The sequence below is a fragment of the Vulpes lagopus genome, chromosome 5 (assembly GCF_018345385.1).
Source record: "Vulpes lagopus strain Blue_001 chromosome 5, ASM1834538v1, whole genome shotgun sequence".
Classification (NCBI taxonomy): domain Eukaryota; kingdom Metazoa; phylum Chordata; class Mammalia; order Carnivora; family Canidae; genus Vulpes; species Vulpes lagopus.
This window is the reverse complement of record NC_054828.1, coordinates 104,937,358-104,959,926: the sequence shown is the minus strand read 5'-3', so window position 1 is coordinate 104,959,926 and position 22,569 is coordinate 104,937,358. Positions and strand designations below refer to the sequence as shown.

General features: G+C 39.3%; 1 protein-coding gene and 1 non-coding gene across 3 annotated transcripts in view; both read left to right on the top strand.

Moving 5' to 3' along the window:
- CRIM1 (cysteine rich transmembrane BMP regulator 1) overlaps positions 1–22,569 on the top strand; it is a 191,280-nt gene that overhangs the window by 130,454 nt on the left and 38,257 nt on the right. Inside the window, exons 8-11 of one of the 2 annotated variants that reach the window (XM_041755161.1) lie at positions 9,330–9,458; positions 17,623–17,779; positions 20,939–21,060; positions 22,210–22,419. In XM_041755161.1, the coding sequence (XP_041611095.1) occupies positions 9,330–9,458; positions 17,623–17,779; positions 20,939–21,060; positions 22,210–22,419 (618 nt within the window). The remainder of the gene's footprint in view (positions 1–9,329; positions 9,459–17,622; positions 17,780–20,938; positions 21,061–22,209; positions 22,420–22,569) is intronic. The other variant, XM_041755162.1, reaches the window with a different exon arrangement.
- On the top strand, positions 14,166–14,306 carry LOC121492314. Its single transcript, XR_005988205.1, has one exon. It is a non-coding gene; the product is annotated as a U4 spliceosomal RNA (small nuclear RNA).

Sequence of the window (22,569 nt, the reverse complement as noted above, 5' to 3'; positions counted from 1 at the left end):
TTGTTTATCAAAGACAGCTTTTAGAGATGGGTCTTCTGTCTCCTCTTGCAATTTGAGAGTGGCAAGACCACTGGCAAAGCTACCAAAATATTCAGTATTTTAATGTAATGAGTTTGCCCTCCTCCCCAAAGATCCAGCAAGGCCCCCATCATAAGAGAGGAAGAACGGGGTCAGCCAGGCACACAGAACCATTGTTTCAACTCACACTGGATAAGCTGATTATGAAGAGATTTCTGTTCTCTTCGAGACACCACGGATACAGTCAAATGCGGAACAATGATATCAGACTGCCACTCAGCAAATGTGAAAGGCGCCAGTGGCTGGTCACTAACACGCTCCAAAGCTTACCAGACCATATGAAAGGATGCCATGGACCAACCCACATCCCAGATGCTTTTCATGTTATCATTGGAGATAGAAAAGGATGCTTAGGTTACAATGGACCGGGTTCAGAATGCCGAACCAGTTGTCATACCATTTATCAGCTGAACATTTAAGGCCTGCAAAAGGGCACATAATTCATTTACTCAGCCATCCTCTGAGACCAGTTGTAGCTCCACGCAGGCAGGATAGTCATGACAAGAGTAATTATAGCAACAAGTAATAGCCATGTAACCCCTAGAGTTTGTTGTCCCCTCTTTATGATCTTAGTTGAGCCTCACAGTGGTATTGTGAGGTTGACTAATGTATATTCCCATTTTATAGAAACCCAAAGGGGTTTAGCATCATGTGTAAGACCATGAGAGAATAGAGACTCAAGCTAAATCTCCTGTCTCCAAGTCCATGTCCTTGGCATAGCTTCTCTTTAGACCACCATTGTGAAAAGGGAGAGGATGATGAAAGGAAGTTGGTGAAAAGTACTTGACCATCCTGGCTCAGATATAGAAGCCATTCTTGCTCCTGGCTCTATTCTCAGGTACTGAGACCGTTACTTTTTTTCTGACCTTTCTGTGGCCTGGCCTTTGATCCTGTTAGATTTCCTGAGCCTCTCCCTGGCTCAGGAATTTTGACCTTGCTGTTCGACCTCCAGGAAAGCCTATTGTGGCTGTGCAGGGACACAGGCCCTACCCAAGGGCACGCAAGCCACGTTCCCCTGTTGTCTTGGTGCTCATGCTCCCCAGCTGCCCAGCCTCATTCCCATCCAGGCCCTGGGCCCTGACCAGTGGCACTTACATCCCTACTGAGTAAAGTAAATGGGCTCCTCAGCTCCCCCTCCAGGTGCCAGGCGCTGAGATGACATCATCTGTGCACTCTTTCGCATTCAGGAGCCCACTCGTCCCTTTTCTCCTTCTGACTCTTTGCCACTGTTTGTTTTCATCGCAAGGTAAATTTGCTGAGCACTAAGCAAAAGGGCCCATTCTTTTTTTTTTTTTTTTAAAGGGCCCATTCTTCATCCCGTGCTTGTTGTATTGCTGAATTGAGTGTGTGCCCAGCTCTTTGCAGGACTATTTTCATAATACTTTATTCGGCACCATCAGTGAATCGAGATAGTCATAGAAGTGAATTCCTCAGAAAATTGAAATTTCAGGGTGTCAGATTTTATGTTAAGAATTTTGAGGGAGACCTACACTGCTTTGTATATTTGTCTGCCTTCTCAAGCCAAAGATACAGATCATAATCGAACCTGTTTCAGGCAGTTGCTTATCATCACTGGGTTTCTCGCTTAGACTGCTTGGATTTGGGGATTTTTGCTCAGTTTTCACTATTATTACAGTGTCAGGTTCACAGCAGCCTTCTGATCTAGCTTGCTGCTCAGGGGAAGCTCATTTATTACCAACTATGTGTAAGGGACTAGCGCAGCAATGAGAATCCTAAAGAACTTACTATCCAGTCCTCCAAAAGGTAGTAAATGAGGGATTCAGCCTGTTAAGGACAATATTGAATGGGAGCCCTTCTTCATCAAAAAAGTGTACCCTGACTTTCGGTGCCCAGGCATCTTTTTTCTTCTTTATTCACTCATTTAGCATAACTGTGGGACAAATACTAGTCTTGGTGCTGAAGTTATAAATTGTGAATAAATCATCATTCCTAATGCAGGGACCGTTCCTCAACCATTTCCTAGAGGGTGTGTTGAGATACCAAAATTCTGAGCACCTGACACACAGTTCAATATAGCTGTTAAAATATGTGTATACACACACATATACAAATGTATTTATGTGACCCATTATTTCTGGTTAAAGATTACCAAGCTCCATCATCTAAGAAAATGAATGATAAAATAATATAAAAATAAAATATAATACTCATATAGAAGATTCAAATTATTCTTGGAATCCAATCTTTTTTTTTTTTTTTTGTAAGATCTCTCAAGCTAGATTCTTGGAAAAATATATCCTTTATATAAAAAAAATTTTGTCTTTTGTGGTCTTTTAGTAATTACCTCAGAATCCTACTACTGTCTTTTCCTATTAAATATGAGATTGATAAAAGAAGAAAAATATCTCCAACAGCCAAGTTCCTTGGAAAAAAGCATACAAAGTTAATAAATAGGTCTAAAGTAAACATATGGTCACTTCTCTATCTGACCATAAAATAATACAGATCTTGGGGACATTTTCACACTATTCATTTTAAATAAAGAAACTGCTCTGTGATAAGTACTTTAAAAATTACAAGGATGTAGGTGTTGTTATGAGAAATATATACAAAGGAAAAAAGGATCACTAAGTGTGTAGTGGCTGAAAGAATTTGAGAACTCCAGCTGTAGTTATTTTTCCATGACTTCATGAGACTTTTTGTAAATACACATCCATACCCCCATGGAAATCCCCACCTTCCAGGTTAGGAGGGTTTTGTATCCTCAGTCTCTTTCTTCTTATCATCCACATTAATAGTTTCCCCTCTAACTTCATTTGGGAAAATTTCATCTTTATAGTACTTTTCTTCCCAGGCTATAATTGTGTTGACAATTTCGTGATTTATTGGAATGGTTTTCTGACTAGTTAGGGTCACATTTGAAAAGCCACTGTGGAGGACGCCTGGGTGGCTCAGTGGTTGAAAAGCCACTGTGGTAACAGAATGACATATGAAGACACAGTAAAGCAGATAAGCTATCTCCTTTGGTTCTCTCTTGTCCAACTTTATCTACAGTTTTATGGCCCTGGCCAGCCTCACAGTAACTGGTAGGCTATAGGAGGCCTGATATATTTAGCCTTAGAAAGTTAGAGAAGCTTTAGAATTTTTCCATTCATTAGATATTCACATGGCTTAATGAAGTGCAGCCCTAAATAAATAAACAAACAAATGATTTTTTAAAACTCCTAAGAGAATGAATTAGGACTGAAAAGAGAACAAAATTGTTCATCTTTGTCTCTCACAATCAAATAAGCAGGCTTGTCAGTTTACAGAGAAGAGCCATGTGACGTTATGCAAACCATTATTAAAGTCCAAAAGGAGAGGTAAATACTGTGGGCGCATGAACATGTATGCATGCACATATTTTCGTTGGAGTCAAGGGTGCTAGTAGATAGCTGCTCCTCACCTCCAGGCCCTCCAGACCTGCCATGCACCCAGATGGCAGCAGGGTGATGCAGCACTCCCAGAGATGATAGAAATCTGGAACTAGAGCTAATCCCCCCACCCCCACCACCACCACCCCTTCAGAGGCGGTGTTCCAGACAGACCCAGGAGGGATGGCTCTATATTGTCTTCCACAAGTATTTTTCCAGAAATCGCCCACCCATACTCAAGAACTACTAATGGACTATCAGCCTTCCCAGGGTTGCTAATCAGAAAGAGTGCTTCACACCTTCCTCAATGGAGATAATTAGTATTATTTGCAGGAGATAAACAGCTCATAGTAATCAAGGAAATGAGAAGAACTGTATGCATTATTTTCAAAACCAGAAGTTCAATGTAGTGATAAAGATTAGACACCAAGTTAAAAGGATCCATTAACATTTTCATTTAAGCTATAGTTGTTTAAAATGTAAAAACTAGTGATTATATAAATTATTTCAGGAGCAAATTCACATTATTATTACACACTTTAAAATAATTGAAGATCAAAATATATTCTTTTTAGTTCTCTTGTTGTCCCAGATGTGTTGAACTATCTGATATGACAATAGGACTGATATTAAAACTTTAGCATCTTAAAAGGTTAAATTTGAGTTTCAACTTCTTCCCTTTCTTTTTGGAGAATTTTCTATAAAATAACAAAAAGCAAGAAAGTAGAGAGTTTAGATTTAGTTAACCTATTTATATCTCCTAAATAATCAAATATATGTTATTTTTGTGGCCTAGTGCTGTGGCCTTGGAGTTAAAATACTGATTTTAACTTTGTGCTCCTCATCCAATTAACTGTGACCACAGCGCCTTAACATCTCCATTGAGTAGATAAGATTGCTCCTAGGAAATATTTGAACATCAATGTAAAATATTGGTGGTGTTCCTCAGAAACTTAGTTTAGTTTCTGGGGCTCTCTAAATCTTAAGAAAATATGAATGTTTTCCTGGAAATATTTTTACTAGGAAGGGCTTTGTTGGGCTTTCTAAGATATGAAAAATAGTTATCTCTAAATTTTGAATAAATGTAAAATAAAAAACCATTATGTATTAATGTTACTGCATATTATAATAGGTCTGCTTCCAGAATTTTGTTCTCCTAAGGCTTAGGATAAGAATTGGTGGCTGAACATCTGCACTCCTGACACAATTCCAAGGGTTCTTGTAAAAATAGCTCTTCTGGACAGCATAAGGTGCTCAGAGAGTCTTTAAAAATCATTCAGGAAGACAGCAAGCTGAGAACAGCAGTCCCCACTCAGATGCGGGGTAGGAAACAGCAAGCAAACTGGATGTAGATGTAACAAACACCCATTTTTGTTCTTTATTGCTTCTAGGCTCAGAAAATATTTCTAGAATTCTTCTCCACAAAGAAGCTGTTCCAGGGTTCCCTTTAGAAATAGTTGTAGCCAAAGACAATGAATTCCTGCTGTTTCAAGCCTTCTTCCTTTGGAGGACATTAAGGTATTTCTTTAATTCCTCAGCTGATTCAATACAAGATGAGATGGAATTTCAGGCTGATCCTGTAAGCAGAACCTCACTGAACTTCCCCCTCACCAGATACCCACCTTTGTGCAAATATTTGCTCATTCTCCTAAATGAGGAGATCTGAGACCATTTCTCTCCTTTGAAAGGGGCCCACTAACACATCTCTGCCCAGCCAGTTTAAAGGGGGGGACAGTTTTCTTTGCTCCAAGCAACAGGCATTGTATACCATGATGCATCATTGTCTCCAAAAGTCTTAGCAGGACCCCTGTTCAACAGATAATACCCAAACCTGCCAAGGGCACAGCATCACCATCATCCTTCTGGAAAGGCATGTACTTTCTGGCCTATCATTTCAGTATTCCATGTAATATAAGAGCATAGAAATGTAGGATTTACATGAGAATCTTCTGGTCTTCAGGCCAGGACTCATCGAGATACTCTCCATATTCAGAACACTGTTGTACAAAGTGTGAGATAGGAACAGTCCCTGACACACAGAGTACTCTAAAAAGCAGCTCACATATGTCACATAAGTCACCAACACTTCCTCCAACTTCTTTGTGTGGATTAGAAACAATCATACTATGATACCATGATTCTAGATTCTTTAAAATTACCTCTTCCCACCCCAAGAACTTCCTTGGATAGAAACTTTGCAAACAGTCTAACTTTTGGTCATTACTCTGTAAGGACTCTAAATGTAACATTGATCTTAAATGCTCTAATTCAGGATGGTATCAAATGGGTCTCACTTTGGAGTTCATTATTTGGAATAAGAAATTGAATTGCAGTGGTTTTTCTTTCCCAGAACACTGTCCTTATGTTAGTAAGAGCACCACTCCTGAGATTACATGTGAATGTTTTGGACTGAAAGCGAACTCTCAGATTGGTTTATGATAATATCAGCTCTTTTGCTAGATAATTTGTAGTTACATATTCCTGTTGTAATGTTCTTACAGAAATTTAACTGTGATACAGAGAGGGCCTCACAGGGTAGGACACCAGGCCCTAAAATGTTGAGAGAATGATGGAAGGGAATAGAATGTAATGCATGACTTCAGATGAAATGTTAGACAGCTAGTTGTCTACAAATGTGTCTCTTACATGTAGATCACCATTTCCTCCAGTGACCTAGGACAACAGCAGTAAGTACCCACAGAATCATGCGTCACCACAAAAAGCTTTAAAAATTTGTTCCAGTTTGTACTTGTAAAGGAAAACAATACTTGTTTCTTAAATGTCATAAAAATGAGAGGACAAGTGTTAAAATGCTTTTTAAAAACATTTAGACTTCTATCTGTATTGGCTATATCACGGTGAGAGTTGTTGTATTCAGCCAACGTATGAGGGGAAATTGAATAGTTCTAGAGTAAATTGACAATTTCCATGAGTAAATGGTTTTGTTGAGTTGTTCTGTGTTTTAACATTAAATGTTGAGCAAGACATAATTTGAAATATATATACTTCCAATTTCTTCCATCTAATGTATCATAATGAAGGAGAAATATAATTTTAAAGGTGCAAAATAATTTTTTTCTTTCTTGCCCTTAACCATATTATCTGGGACTTGGAAGACATCCAGTAAGGCTTGTTTTATCTTAAATATTTGCCAGCACCTAATGAATAGCTCTTCTGTGCATTTTCTTTTAATTTGTTAAACTGAGAAAAAGCTATCACCCTCAATCTTGTAGGAAAACATGCTCAGCGGATCTCCTTTCCTGGAGAAATGTGTGCTTGATGGACATCTATGACTCCCTACCTAGATGATGAAGCTATTTGGATAAGGTGTGGGACGGTTCAAGTCAGTGGCATGGTTCTGATCCTCAGACCATCCCATTTCTTTTTCCTTTTACTTCCTAGCCACAGATCACAATTCTGGTTTCATGCATTAAACATAATAAGTATCAAACAAAGCATATACAGCACAGCACTATTAATTCTCTTCACAAATCATTAAAATTCATTAAAAGTAAAATTTTACACTACCCTATGATTATTATGCATTTCCAGCATCGGTATAATCTGCCCAAATACATTTTTCCATAATGTATTTTCTGAAGGCAAAAGTTTTCTGTGAACTTAAATATCAGTAAGGACTACAAAGCTTTGGTCCACGTAGATATGTTCAAAACACTTCTTTACCCATAAGCCATTCCCTAAAGCACTGAGCATGGAGTTCAGAATCCAGCCCTGGTTTTTGCTCTCAAAACTCTAGAGCATATACCTAACTCCTTTGTCTTTGGGATAATCCATAGTGTAGTTCCTTAAAAGTGATTCAAGTCCTCTGTTCTGTCTTACGTTTGTGGTTAGAATAATGTTGACAAAACATTGTCTGTCTTGTGGCCAAAGGCTGAAATGGAATCAGTATTTTGGGTGACTAATAACAGTAATGATAAAAGAAAAGCTATGTAGGTTCACAAACCAAAGATGTTTACAGTAAATTTTAAGAGAATATCAGAAAGCAGCACAGCTGTATTTAATTCATGGCATCTTAAAACTTGCCCAAACTTAAACTACTTTTTGATGTTTACAGTTACCTGTCAGAGAGGATACGTCAGTGATTTAAAGAAATTAGAAATTTTACAGCAGTGGAAAGTTCACATAAAAATTTCAGGGAGATGTTCTTCAAACTGTGTTGCAATAAAAATAGAGAATGTGCCTATACCCTCTTAATACGTATTTTTACAGGGAGAGTGCTGATCAGAGCATCTCTTGAGTAAGTCATAGTTGCCTGCTACCTGTGAAGGGCTGAATCATTGGCCTCTTTTAGCAGATGGATAAAAATGTAGAACTCTTGATCTTAGCAGTGGCAGTTAAAACACTTATTTTAGTCTCTCTTCCATGGTAACGGGAAATGAAACTGGAGAAAGACAGTGTGAACTAATGGATAGAGTGTTGGACAGGAGGTCAGGAACCTCTGTTCTGTTCTATTCCCAGCCTGCCACTGGGTTGCTATGTAAACTTAGATAAGCCAGTCACCCTCTCTGCACCTCATATTTTCCATTTGTGGAAACATAGGTAGAGACATTCTGTACTTAGCTCCTCACAAAGATATTGTGAGGACCAGCTTACTCTGAAGAAGTTCATAGTATCTTTTGGTTAAAAAGAAGCTACATAAATATGTCAGTGGCCCTATTCCTTTTGAGGACACCCTTCCCACAATCTTACATTATATAAGTTGTCACTTAGCTGCATTGCAAAACAAACCATTATGATGGGCTTTGTACTACACAGGTGGCCACAATTGTGACCCTGGAGCCAGAATGCCTGGGCTTGAGTCTTGAGTCCATCACCTACGAACTCTGTGATCTGGAACAAGTGTGCCATCCTAGATTTTCTTATCCATAAAATGGGGGAAATGAGAGCATTTGTCTCCCTGGAGTGTGATGAAGCTTGAAGGCATTCATAAAGAGCAGTATAGACATACAGACCCATAATGCACTTTATGTAAGTGTGCAATTACTTCCCTAGGACAAATCTTCATTATTAGCATGACAGGGTAGGTACACATCACCTTTGGCCTTGGTTTCTTCTATGCTTTTCTTCCCAGAATGGCCACTCACTCTTCCTGCTGACCGGCTGCTTGTGTCTGACTCTGCCACTCCTGTAAGCCCTGGGTCCTGAGGATAAGTTCCTAGTCACTATTATATCCATCATATCATCTGTAGTAATTGAAGGGTTGTCCTATAAAAGATAGGAAATACAGGTTTCAGAAGAGTTACGAAATGGAAAGATAATTGACAGGTTGGAAGCTGTGTCCTGATTTTCATAGAAAATAAACTCTGAAAACATCAAGAGGAAATAGAAGAATAGTTAACAATTAAATGGAATTAATTTAACCTCTTCTGTCTGCTTTCTATGATGGTGACCATTGGAGAAGTATTATGTGAAGATACCAAAAAAATACAGACAAGCTCAAATGTAAAGAAAAAGAGGGATCCCTGGGTGGCGCAGCGGTTTGGCGCCTGCCTTTGGTCCAGGGCACGATCCTGGAGACCCGGGATCGAATCCCACGTCAGGTTCCCGGTGCATGGAGCCTGCTTCTCCCTCTGCCTGTGTCTCTGCCTCTCTCTCTCTCTCTCTGTGTGTGACTATAATAGATAAATAAAAAATTAAAAAAAAAAAAAAAAAAAGAATTCTTGGATTTTCAAAAATCTAAATAAAAATCTTTCTGTTTCAGGGGTTAAAAACATTATGAAAGTATAAAAGTTTAGAGTTTGATAAAAAAGATTGATTTTTTTTTGCAACTTACTGTAGTGTGGGATTTCAAAGATTGAATAGCATCTAAGAGGTAATCATATGTTTGATTGATTTTTTTTCTCTTTTTATTATTAGAGCCAACGTACATCACAATTGATCCACCTGCATGTGGGGAGTTATCAAACTGCACGCTGACAGAGAAGGACTGTGTTTATGGTTTCAAACTTGATCACAATGGTTGTCGAACCTGTCAGTGCAAAAACAGTAAGTCTACAGAAGACTACATTTTTTTCTGGGCCTAATATGATACTGTCAAAGCATATTATGTGATTGAATGTCTTTTTCATTCCTATTGATGACATTCCTTTAGCAACCTGAAAGAAGAGAAGAAAATTTGTATTTAACACAAACAAATACACAGTCATTTGGGGGCAGAAAGGTGCTCCTTTATTCTCCTTTTCATGTTCACTGTATTCAGATACTACCTGCTGTCCAGCTGCATCATGGGTCTTTGGAGTACGTATCTTTCCAACCACCCAGTTGGCTCTCTCTCTAACACCGTTGCTGGAATCATCCAATGACAATGACAAGGTGGTCACCTGCATAAAGGGTGTCACATACTACATGTGGCAGCCATAATTCTTAGAATGTGCTTCACACTGTTGATCCCAGCTCTCTTCCATGTGGATTCCAATCATGTCTCCAGGCTATGACCTCTGAAACTTTAGATAGAGTAAATTGCATTGCTTCCGGGGGGGTGGGGGGTGGGGGGTATGAATTGCTCTTCATGTTTAAAATGACTTTGAATCCCCCTATTCTTCTGCTAGAATAAATATCTTCAGTCATGTCAGCCATTCCACATGTGACATAGTTTTTAGAACTTTCTTGGTCCTTTCCATCTTCCACATACTTAATACGTCACTATCTTTGTGTAAATGTCTGGCCCAGAAACAAATAGAATACTTCAGAATTTGGTCTGATCAGTGCAGTGCTATTGTATGGCCTAAATTCAGATTAGCTCTTTGAGTTTCACATTTTTGGGTAATACTGAGTTCACAAGTAGACAGTACCACTGGGTGCTTTTGCATCAGCTACTGTTAGGTGGTTCTCCATTCATTCTGTATTTGAATATTTTTTTTAATAATACAAATATAGGGCCAAATTAAGCAAGAAATTATCCTGAGAGGGTTTCTTTTTTTTTTTTTTTTTAAGATTTTATTTATTCATGAGAGACACAGAGAGAGGCAGAGACACAGGCAGAGGGAGAGGCAGGATTCCTATAGGGAGTCTGATGCGGAACTCGATCCCAGGATCCCAGGATCATGATCTCAGCCAAAGGTAGACACGCTCAACCACTGAGTCACCCAGGTGTTCCTATCTTGAGAGTTTTAAACTATTTCCCAACTACTTGGAATATTTTTGAATCTTGATAATGTGATAAGCATAATTTGCATGTCTTCATCCAAACTGTTAAACTGAAATAAATTGTACAGAACCAAGGACAGATCCCCATTGCACTAAAGACCTACCTGCACAATGACCCTGAACCATAATCCTCACTCCCTCAGTGAAGCTATTCAGCTAACAACATGTCAGCTCCATCTCTACAAGGATGTCTTGAGACACTCCATCTGTGTCTCATCTGAAATGAAAACACATTACATTTGCAGCGCTCTTTTGCTGGAAACCCTATTTTAAGCATAAAATGAAGCTAGTGGGGGCATGGCTTATTCTTCATGAACCTACACTGGCTACTGCTGGTCATTGCTTTCCTTTCTAAAGCTCACAAATCACATGTTTAACCATTTTCTTCATAGAATTTTCAGTTGTGAATGTCAGGCTTGGTTTCTGTAGTTTGAGAATCCTTTGTCCTTTTTGAATTAACATTTGGTGGCCTCCTTTAGTTTTCTGAAATCTCTTTCCATTCTGTCTGATCTCTCAAATATAGACAACCCTTCTAAAATAAGCAGGTTCTCTGTGAGCCTCCGGGTATAATTATCCTGGGCTCAGAGGCTTGGAATTACTTAATGTAGGTAGATGCTTACTTTCTGATTTATCAGTTATCTTGGGCTTTATGTCCTCTTAACCTTAATTGTCCAGCACTTTCTTTTATAAGAATACTCTGATGAAGAAGACAGACACAAAATAGAAGTTGAGTAATTCAGTTTTTTTTCAGTTACATATTACCATCACTCTGCCTGCCTAATGGAGTTGGTGCTAAAACAGAGTTTATAAAACTGCTGTTGTGACTTTGATTGTTTCCCTCTTTAAATGTCCTATAAGCTTCCACGCATCGGGGCTGTCCTGGCTTCATACGTCTTGGAAAGCTGACTTCATTAGGGAGCTGGCTTGCCACCCACACATTTGCTTAACTGGCCAACTTCGGGTTTTTTGACACCAAGATAATTGGTATTATATTCTGAAGAGTTTATATTTTAATACTTCTCAACTGTCTTGAGCTACACATCTTTCTGATCATGGGAGCATATCTAAATTTTTTTCTGAACTTTTTGAAGTCTAAAAATACAGATTTCATTGTGCCTGGTCTCCCCGCCTACCACCTTCACCTGGGCTTTGCTGTTAGGAACTTTTTCACCACATGATTATGCTTATAGAAGACCCCTGGCACTTCACAAGGAACCCTTTGTAGTTAAGTCCAAAGAAACAATTTTCCTTCAGTTGCCATTGAAGCAAGTCAAAAATGGATCACTGACTTTTTGCAAAGTGAGACTATTAGGAAAATTCTGTTCTGCCTTTGTGTTTAATGTTCCTTCTGGCTTTGTATCAGGAACTTGTATGCATACTACCTGTTGGTGCCTCCACTTCAGTAACATGTGGGAAGGGATATGTACAGGAGACAGTTGCATTTTGTGTCAATGTTTTTTTTTTACATATAAATCTTTATTGTCTGTTGATTATCTGCAAATTTTATTTGCAGAGATCTCTGGTCTTCTGCCCTCCTCCTTCCTTTCTTATTTTGCCTCATATAATAGAGCACCTGCTGAGTTCTAGGTACTGTACTAGGTATTCATGCCACAAACATGAATAAAATACAAAATCTCCCCTAAGAAAAAAGTTTCTTGTAACCAGTACACTAATGAAGTATCACCATTTCAAATCAAATTCTGTAATTTACAATTCCTATTTTTTTAAGATTTTATTTATTTATTTGAGTGCAAGAGAGAGAGTGGGAGTGGGATGAGGGGCAGAGGGAGATGCAGACTCCCCACTGAACAGGGAGTCTGATGCAAGGCTCAATTCTGGGACTCTGGGATCATGACCTGAACCGAAGGCAGATGCTTAACCAACAGCCATCCAGGCACCCCTTACAAGTCCTATTAAAAGGAAGCTTTGGTCCTGTAAAAGAACCCAGGCACATGCTGACACCAGACGATGTAACTGACCCATTTCCCAGGGTCATGCTAGGCACTCAGCAGATGTTGGTTGAGCTGAATTAGCAAGAAGCCATCAGACTTGGGAATGCCATTGGACATCATTCTTGTTTGAGATCCCCTTCTGTGTTCTTGCCATTCTGACCATGTATGCATTTTATCACACTGAGATTCTTGACCTGGGTTAATCTTTTGCCATGTCACTTGCTGCCACCATATACCTAAGTACATAATTAAACACCAAGTAGCATTTGTCAGTTTGTATCATACAGAAGTCTGGTCATAGAGCATTCTGCTCTCACTCCCATCTGTTAGCAATCCTGACACCTTTGAAAGCCACACCTTTAGAAGGTGAGTAAAGCAAGCTTCCAGATCCTTAGCTGTCAGATCCCTGTCACTGTACATACCTAGCTCTCTTCCTAGGCTCTGGCTGCAGACTAACCTGCATCTAGCTCATTGAGGCAAGTTGCTTTACTACTCTGGACCTCTGTGTCCTCATCTGTAAAGGGCAAATAATAATGCCTAACTAATGGGTTATTCTGAGGACAAAATTAATGAATGCAAAGCTAGCTTTACTAGCTGACATAGGATAATTATTACTCTGTTTACAGAAAATGATAGCTGTTTTATAACACATCCATTTCTGAGTCAGCTCAAGCTGGCTGTTATGGAAAGCCCCCAGCTTCCCCTCCTTTGTTCCAACACAAACCTGCCTCTGGTTCTTCCTGTCCTCCAAGGACCCTCACACAAACAATTTTCCTTTTACCTTTTAATTTTAATCATCAAATATTCCTGTTCTCTTTCACCTGCTTTTAGAAAAAGCAAACCTCCTTGTACTAAAAGATGGCATAAGTATATTCTCTTTCCCATTGCAGCTACTTGATAAGTACTGAGTTTGTCTAAATTTTGCATCCAGCCAGAGCCCATTTCACAAATGCAGTGGCCCTAACCATACATACCTCAGTTTTCTGTTAGGGATTAGACCTTTTTTAAATAGACCACTGGCATCAGGATTTCTTAAAATAAGACCAGTGCCCAATAAATATTTCTCCCTGTTTATTGCTTTGTTGTTCATTCTTTTTTCATTTAGCAATTTATTGACTGCCTACCATATGCCACAAACTAGGGATATGAAAAAGACAAAAATGGACTTTATCCTCGACTAGCATTGGTAGCATGTCAGTATGCCGTCATGATATTGCAGTAGAACCAAGCATATTCTACACAACCACTTTAAGATTGAAATCAAAACCCAGTGTTGAGGACTCCTTCAAAACCCACATGGAAGGTATAAGACAAAATATTCTTTTGTGTGAACACACTGTAGCTTTGCTATTTTAACCTGTAACAAGTAACATAACACTGCTCAGCAAAGTAATGCATCAAAGGCATACAGAGAATTTAAATTATTCCTGACTCATTTTCTCATATTTAGAATAAAGAAAACAAATATGGAGGAAGATGTTTAAGTACAACAGCTACAGAAGTTAAAACTAAAATCATTTAGGTATGCTGTTAGTAACCTAACACTTTCTCAATGTAAACTATTAATAATATTATTTTTTTAGCCAAAAATGTTAGCTTTGCACAGTGGCAGTATCGTAGCCAATGAGGTTTATCCGAGGCACGATTATTGCTAATTGAAAACTTAACCAAAAATGTTTGTTGCTGTCAGATAGACATACTACACTTTGGCTTACTATAATGAACTATCTGTAGTAAATGACATCTATGAATTAAATGCTGTCCATCTCTTGGCAGCTTATTTTCTACACCTTTAAATCAAGTGGTTTTGACTGGATTATTTTTAGCTTCTCTTCCAGTTTTAACATTCTGTAATTCTAGGAATTAATGTTTTTATTTAGAAACTGATGCAGGCATAGGAAATTAATGGTAGCAATAAGAAAAAGCCATCCTATTTTTAATGAAATATATGTATATGAATCAAGCATCTAAAGAAGGTTGCAGCATCAGATACAGGCAAACAGGCTCCATGTTTTCATAACTCAGAACTAAAGAAATAACTAAAGCCCAAAGTCAAGATTGGGACAAGCATTTGTAGTGTTGCATTTCTTTATTTAATAGTCTTAGAACCTTCCTGGTGTTTTTAACTGGGAAATGCCAGTGTCCAAGAGTGTGAAGGGTGCAGCAGAAGTGTGATGCAGCCCCAAGGGACATGGTCACATTGTGTTCCATATGCAGTTACATGGTACTTGCTTAGACTAAAGTACCAATATAGTTGTGTCATATTTTGGCCTTGGGAGCAAGCAACACTTTTTCTCTAGAGTAAACAGAGAGTTACTACAAAACCATCAACCAGCTATGCTGCACAGGCCTTGTACTTTGCAATTATTTATCACTTTCTCTTCAATGGTAATCCTCCCCTAAGATTAGAGAGCATTTTTAGATTGCAGTAAAGTCATAATGCTGAAAAATTATGAACAGAAGGCCACCATTCTTTTATGCTGCCTCATGTGATGTACTAAAGGTTTTCAGACAAACTTATAAGCCCCCACCCACCTATAAAAAAGATATTTTTACTTTGTTCTGTTCTTGATGTAAACACCTGAATTAATGATACATTTATAGTAAGAAAAGTCTGTAATTGATATCGGGATCTAGGATGAAAAGGCTTTAATATCCTTTCTTTCTGAGTTAGAAGATGGTATTTTGAGATGTTTAGTTAAGTGCCAGTATTTTAGAAGATTCTAAATACTAGCAAAGTAAGTTTTTTTCATCTTGTTACTTTTCTCTTACTATGGCAGCCTCGATGAGAGTGGAGGAGTAAATAGCAAGAACATTGATTGCTTCATTCATTCAGCAAATGTTTATTGAACATTCACTCCATGGTAGCACCTAGGCTGTATAAATAAAGAAAATAAGGCCCTACTCTAGAGCCCCCTTCTGATAGCAAACAGAATGGAGACAGGTCCGCAGCAGGCCAAACGGTACCAAGCCAGGATAACATTAGAGCATCCTGCCCTAGGTGGCATAGCTTATCTCCTGTCCTGAGTACCCTCTCATTTGTTTAAAGGTTAGCAGCCTTTGTTTGAAATTCCCTTCCATTGCAAAATAGAGTAGTTCCAGACAAATGTAGCTTTTATTAGTTTGTTTCAACTTGGTAACAACTGTCTTTAAGAGTGAAAACCCTTCTAGATTGAAGTCTGTGGAAAAACAGCTTTTTGATAGGGCCAGAAAAATAAAGGCACAAAAGTGCTCAGACTCAAAAAGTTTGAAGGAATTGAATCCCCAGGGATGCTGACTTTGGGGTTTTGTCAGAGTGTTTTTATCTTCTGTTTCCCAACATAATCTGCTTGGTGTTGTGACTTAAAAATTCATGGAATAGAAAAATGGGTTCACAACTTCGATTTCAGTGTCAGAGAAAGAAATGAGGCTCGGTCTTCTCCCTCCTTTATCATCCCTTAATGATGGAAAGAGATGAAAACTGATGACCTTTCAAGTCCTATAATTACAAATTTTTAAATGAGCCATTTAGAATTTCTCTTTTAAGGATGCAAATTAGTAATCATTTGCTTCGCAGTGTGATACAGACCCACAGGGTTATATTAAATATGTGTAATGAAAGGTTTATGATCAGGACAAAGTAGAAAATTATACCATAAATCACATTTTCCTCTTTAAAAGATAGCAAATTAAATATTCGTGTATTGCCAGCTAAGATTCACAAAAGATGGTATCTTAAAATATTTATGTAAAACCTGAACCCTTAAAAAAAAAAAAAAAAACCTGAACCCTTCCCATCTATTAATTGTAGTTCAAGGTTTAATTTTAGATTATAAGATTTACGTGTGGAGGGGACACGTGTTCTGTTTTTCGGGGTAACGTATGCATTATTTACAATATTTATGCTTTTAAGGGTGTCCAAATAAAATATAGATTCATTTATTATTCTGACAAAAATAGTCTCTGCCTCCCATCTTGCCAGTCTTTGCAGAGCAGTTATCAAACATTGCTGTACTTTTGCCATCACTGTGTCAGCTTCTTTAAATTTGACTGACTTTCAGACTCTGCATTCAGTACAGACAGCCTCAAGTTGCTTTAGCATACCACCAAGCATGCTTTTCTTACTTAAACATTTGTGTTCCTTACATTACTCTGTTAATTCCTACCTCACACCTTTTGAAATCTTTCTAGAAGACTCTTACAAAGCTAATATCTCTATTAGTTCCTTTTGCCCACCACCGTAGCTTCTTCCCCTTCTTTTTTGAAATTCTAAAATAATGTTACTAACAGAGGATGGTTAAACATCTTTCCAAATTCTGCTAACAGAGGAGAGTTAGAACATTTCAAATAGTGGATAAACATTAATTAGACATTTTTAGCACATACACTTTTGAGTCACTTAAGTTTATCCAAAGATATGGATATCTGTCAGTTGGAGAGAAAAAATATCTAAATGAAACAATATTTCACTAATTCACTTTATATCATGTTATTAGACTTGTTTCTTTTTATTTTTTTATTTTTTTTTACTTGTTTCTTTTTAAAGAAAGGGTATAAAATCCTTTAGGCTGCATATAATATACAGTATTATAGGATAATATCTAAAGCTCCTAAGAGAAAACATTGTGTGAACACTTAGGAATGTGTGTTACTGTGAGCATTTAGTAGGAGTAAAATGTATAATGAAGTTTGGGTATAAGTTTCTAGTTTTCATATTTTTACAGTAAATGGTAATCAGTAGTTTGAGGAACTCATAAGAACAAATCTCATGAAAAAATAGCACTCAATTTTCATCCACACCTCAAATAGTAGTTACTAGCATGCTCTTTAGCACCAGATTGGAATACACTTCAGAAATCTATTTTTCTGGGCATTCTTTTCTGTGTTAGTACCAAGACGTGAAGTTACATTGTGATAACCATGGAATGGTGCCTCTATAATTTTTAAGCATTCCTAATGCTGTGGTACAGGTAAGAAATTTCCATCTGTGGAAGAGGATCGGGAGATTAGGGAGAGGCATGGAAGTGTCAGGATATTCATCAGCACCTTATGCTCGCTGCCTGTCTTCACAGGGGAGGAGCTGTGCTCGGGCCTCAAGCAAGGCTGTACTTTGGACTGCCCCTTCGGCTTCCTGACTGATGCCCACAACTGTGAGATCTGTCAGTGCCGCCCACGGCCCAAGAAATGCAGACCTGTAATCTGTGACAAGTATTGTCCATTTGGATATCTGTAAGTATTTCTTAATTCAGATCTGTTCTTAATTATCTGTAAGTTAATGAAACGTCCATACTTATTTTTGTTAGCTGTTTTGTGTCTGTGTGTGTGTGAATGGATCAATGATGCACTGAATCCAGAGTATCTATGCTTGCTTTGTTCAGTGAATGAGAGAGCAGCAAAAGGATGGTGTCTCCAAAGATAAAGATTCAGTGCTACTCTTACTCTTTTGTTAAGATGGACCAAAGCCTTGATTATACCACTGTCCTTTGAGCCTCTCTGTGAGACTTCCTCATTGCAAAGGCCTTTGGACACTGCTGGGGGGCATGGAATTGTCATGAGATCCTAGTACTGTATGTGCCACAACTCTTCATAACTGTCCCAGTAACTGTTCAGTGATGATTTCTTTAGTGTGTACTTCAAGATCACTGGACAGCCACTTATTGGCAACATGGAGTGTGCTTGCTTGCCATGCCTCAATATCTTATCTTGGTGCTGGTCTATAGTTTATAATATTTTTTCTTCACATAGTAGTACATTTTATGGATTTCCTTAGAGATAAGAACCATGACTTTTATTTTCAAAAATTTCTTCATTGAGCCAGACTCCATGAAAATCTAGATTATTCCAGGGGGACAAAGTACTTGACATTTGTTTAGTGTCTCTATTAACATCTATTTATGCCTTTGTATTAAGTTGGTCCCTCCAAAAAAATACCTTTCATCATCTTGCCTATCATTTTTTCCTTAAAGATTTATTTTAGAGAGAGATAGAGCACCTGCACAGGTGGGGGGAGGGGCAAATGAAGATTTATTTATTTATTTGAGAGAGGGAGAGAGAGGCAGGCAGCAGTGGGGGAAGGGCAGAGGGAGAGGGACAACTCTCAAGTGGACTCCCTGCTGATCACAGAGCCTGATATGGGACTCAGTCTCACGACCCTGAGATCATGACTTGAACCGAAATCAAGAGTTAGATGCTTAAGTAAGCCACCCAGGCGCCCCATCCGCCTTTCCAATTTTTAATATATTTGTGTAGTACTAGTAATTATAAGGGACTTAGATTCATCATCTCTTGCCTACCATTGTAAAGTTACCATTTTTAATGGTTCCTCTTAGGAATTCTAGTTTAGCAGGGATAGGGGAATAAATTGGGAACACTCACTCTCCTTTAACAGGTCGCCAAATTAACAAACTGTCACTGTTCTTAATCCTAAAATATGACTGTGATAGCCAATAAAAATATTATTTCTCAGCTTTACTCCTAATATACAATAAAGTGTTATTATCATCATAGTGACTATAACTGCCTGCTGCAGTATTATAACAGCTCAGAATCAAGGCTGAATTCAAGTCCAGCCTTCACCTTGGAGAGAAGTCTCTTAGAGGACTGTAGAGTCCATGTCATGTTCCTGTCAGTAAGCACATTTAGGGAGGACCGAGTAGACCATCGTAGACAAATGAGCACTTTATCAGCTAGAATATGTGTTTCAAGGACAGCCTCTGAAAGAAATGTTGAACACCCACCTTATGGGAGCGTAAGGATGATGGCAGTGGTCAGGGCCCCCATCCCTACCTGCTAAGTGGATTGTTCCTCTCTGTGTGCAGCAAACACTTAGAAAAGGGGGAGGGTGGGCAGGTGGATGGATGGAGATGTAAATGAATGAACAAACAAATCAGGTAAAGCCTCAGTAAAGCTTAAAAATAACATAGCTGGACTGAGTATGAATAATTCATTAGATTCTCTGTTCTTGTTATGTTGACATAAATAAGTAGACCCCAGCACTCCATTCTCATTTCACTTAGCATATTGTAGTTTAATTGTCACTTGGGCAGTGGTATACCAAGGGTTTCCCATAGAGCTGTCATCTCTCAGAGTCCCTTAATTTATCCACGATGAAAAAGAACAGGTGTGTGTGTGTGTGTGTGTGTGTGTGTGTGTGTGTGTGTGTGTGTGTGTGTTTTAGTTGAACACCACTGTTGCCACTTAGGACTACTTGGGATGAACCTGAGGGTGAACAGAGTGACTCCTCCTTGTCTGAGGCCCAGTAAGCCAAGTAGGGCAAAGCCTGTAGAGGAGATGTGGATGGAGCCTAGGAGTAGACTCAATCCTGTGGCTGGTAGACAGGAGACAAAGTGAGCTCCTCTGTAACATTCTCCTTTTAGAGAAAATCAGGAATGTCTGTTAAGAATTTTTTTTCCCCAAAAATCTTTACTTAAACCACTGTGATATATTTCATAAACACCTGTTTATTTATTTCACATCATCTTTCCCATCACAGAATTTAGGCACTCTAGTTTATGAAAGTGCAGCCTTTCTCCTTTATCCCACATGCTTCTTTCTACCCCATGTATGGAGCCTTGTTCAGTTTATTCTTTCCTAACTAGTGAAATAATGAGTGAACCTTGATCACAGGGCTTCTCAACGCTTTTATTCTTTATCAGTCTTGGTCTGGCATTCCCAGATCCGTGGAGCCTTGGGTTCTCCTTTTGTCTGCTCTAAGTTCAGCAAAGCATTCATTAATATTTCTACTGGTGGGGTGCTTGGGTGGCTCAATTGGTTAAGTGTCTGACTTCAGCCCGGGGCCATGATACTGGGGTCCTGGGATGGAGCCCCACAAGTTAGGCTCTGCTCTCAGCAGGGTGTCTGCTTATCCCTATGCCCCTCCCCCTGCTCCTGCATGCTTACTCACTCTCTCTCAAATAAATTTTTTAAATCTTTTAAAAAATATTTCTACTAGTGTCTGAAATTCTTCAAAGATTATGAGGATTGGGAGGAAGGTTTACCTTGACAAAAGGAGGACTTTTGCCCCAATGCTGGCCTCCGGTATTGACCAGCAATATATCCTTCACCACCCTATTCATGGAGTTCTGCATTCATCTTTTTTATACTACAGTACTACTTTTCCTAATTAAGTCCACAGCCATGTCACTGGGATTCTGACAGTCACATCCCAGAAGCACAGTAGTGCTGGGGCAGTTCTCGCCCTTGGCCATGGGTGGGTGGTGGTCATGGCCAGAGAGAGCTACTTACACATCAGTCCACGAGTTTTTGAGAACATAAGTCAATTCATCCTGCTTAATAGTAGAATCACTTTGATGACCCTTGGTCTGAGAGCTTGGATATCATTTGAGACTTTTGGATTTTCTGACCTCTGACAAAATTTTAATTACCCAGGAAGAATAAGCATGGCTGTAACATCTGTCGCTGCAAGAAATGCCCAGAGCTCCTGTGCAGTAAAATTTGCCCCTTGGGTTTCCAGCAGGACAGTCATGGCTGTCTTATCTGCAAGTGCAGAGGTAAGTGTGATCCCATGACCCTTCTTCCCCCCCCCCCTCAGAGCAGCCAGGGCTCAGAAACAGGAGGACATAATGTAAATGAAACCATTTCATTGATGACTGTCTACTGAGACACAGATGTCACTTTCTGTGGGTCCATCCCTTCTCCTTCCATCTCACTAGAATGAGAGCTCAGAATAGAACTTAAAGTAAGCATATCATGGACAAGCACATTTGACCAAATTCGTGACTTTGCAGCTCTTCATTTTTACCCGTCTTAGGAACGTTAGCCTAAAGGACCTTTATCATGACCTTTGCTTCTGTCTAGCAGTGGCTTGATACAATTGATGCAGCAGAGAGCCCTTTCCAGAGCCTATGCGGGTAGGCATGGCTAAGCAGCCTGTTTAACTCTTTTCTGGTAATGCAGTTTTCTGTGGGAATTTAAACTTTTGAATAAGCACCTGCCAACCTACGTCTCTACATATGCAAGAATCCTGGGCATACATTTTGTCTGGGACTTCCCTGTTCAAGACGTCCCTGAAGCCACATGAGCGTGCACCCTAACTGCCAGTTCTGCCCTTCCCCCAGCTCCAGCCTGGCCACCTACCCCAGGATGCAGGATGTTTTAGTTGCCAGAATGATCCACAGGTTCAGAAATAAATGATCCTTAAAGTTTGTCATATTTTTTGGGAAGTTAAGCAATTACCACCCTTAGCAGTGTGTTAGGGATCAGAGTAAACAAAAATCTAGTCACTGATTCAAGTGTGCCACTGAACAAAAATCTGTTAGACTCAAGAGGCCCAGGATTTCCCCTTTGGGTGACTTCTAGAGTGATTAATCTGCATATATTAAACATATATGTACCATTTGCTATAAAATCAGTTCTTGTTTACTGTGTAAACCATGAGGATGTGGAGTGAAATGGGGTAAGAACTATAATCCCATCGAGAGGAGAGACACATATTTGCAGGTTTTTTCCTATTTTTCTTTTTTTCAAAGTTGAGAGCGTATTAACCTAAATTCTTACCAAGAGCCTTTCCCATGTCATGAACTGTCCTTTGTACAAGTGATTTTTGGTGGCTGGGTCGCATCACCTGTGAGGACACTACTACAGGCTGTTTCTCCTGTGCAGTAGCTGCTTCTTTACCAGGCTGCCTTCTGTCTGTCCAGAGGTCCTTGCTTCAGCCGGGCCACCTGTCCTGTCAGGCACATGTCTGTCCATGGATGGCCATCATCATAAAAATGAGGAAAGCTGGCATGATGGGTGCCGGGAATGCTACTGTCACAATGGACGGGAAATGTGTGCTCTGATCACCTGCCCGGTGCCTGCCTGTGGCAACCCCACCATTCATCCCGGACAGTGCTGCCCGTCATGTTCAGGTAAAAGCTGGCTGCCATCGTGTGTGCTCCCTAAGCAAATGACTTCTGCCTTGCAGGGCCTCATTACATCTGTGACTCTGGGGGACATGCAGGTGATGACCCCTGGAGCACATTTCAGTTCTCTGTGGCTTTTGTCATCTCTAGCCACAG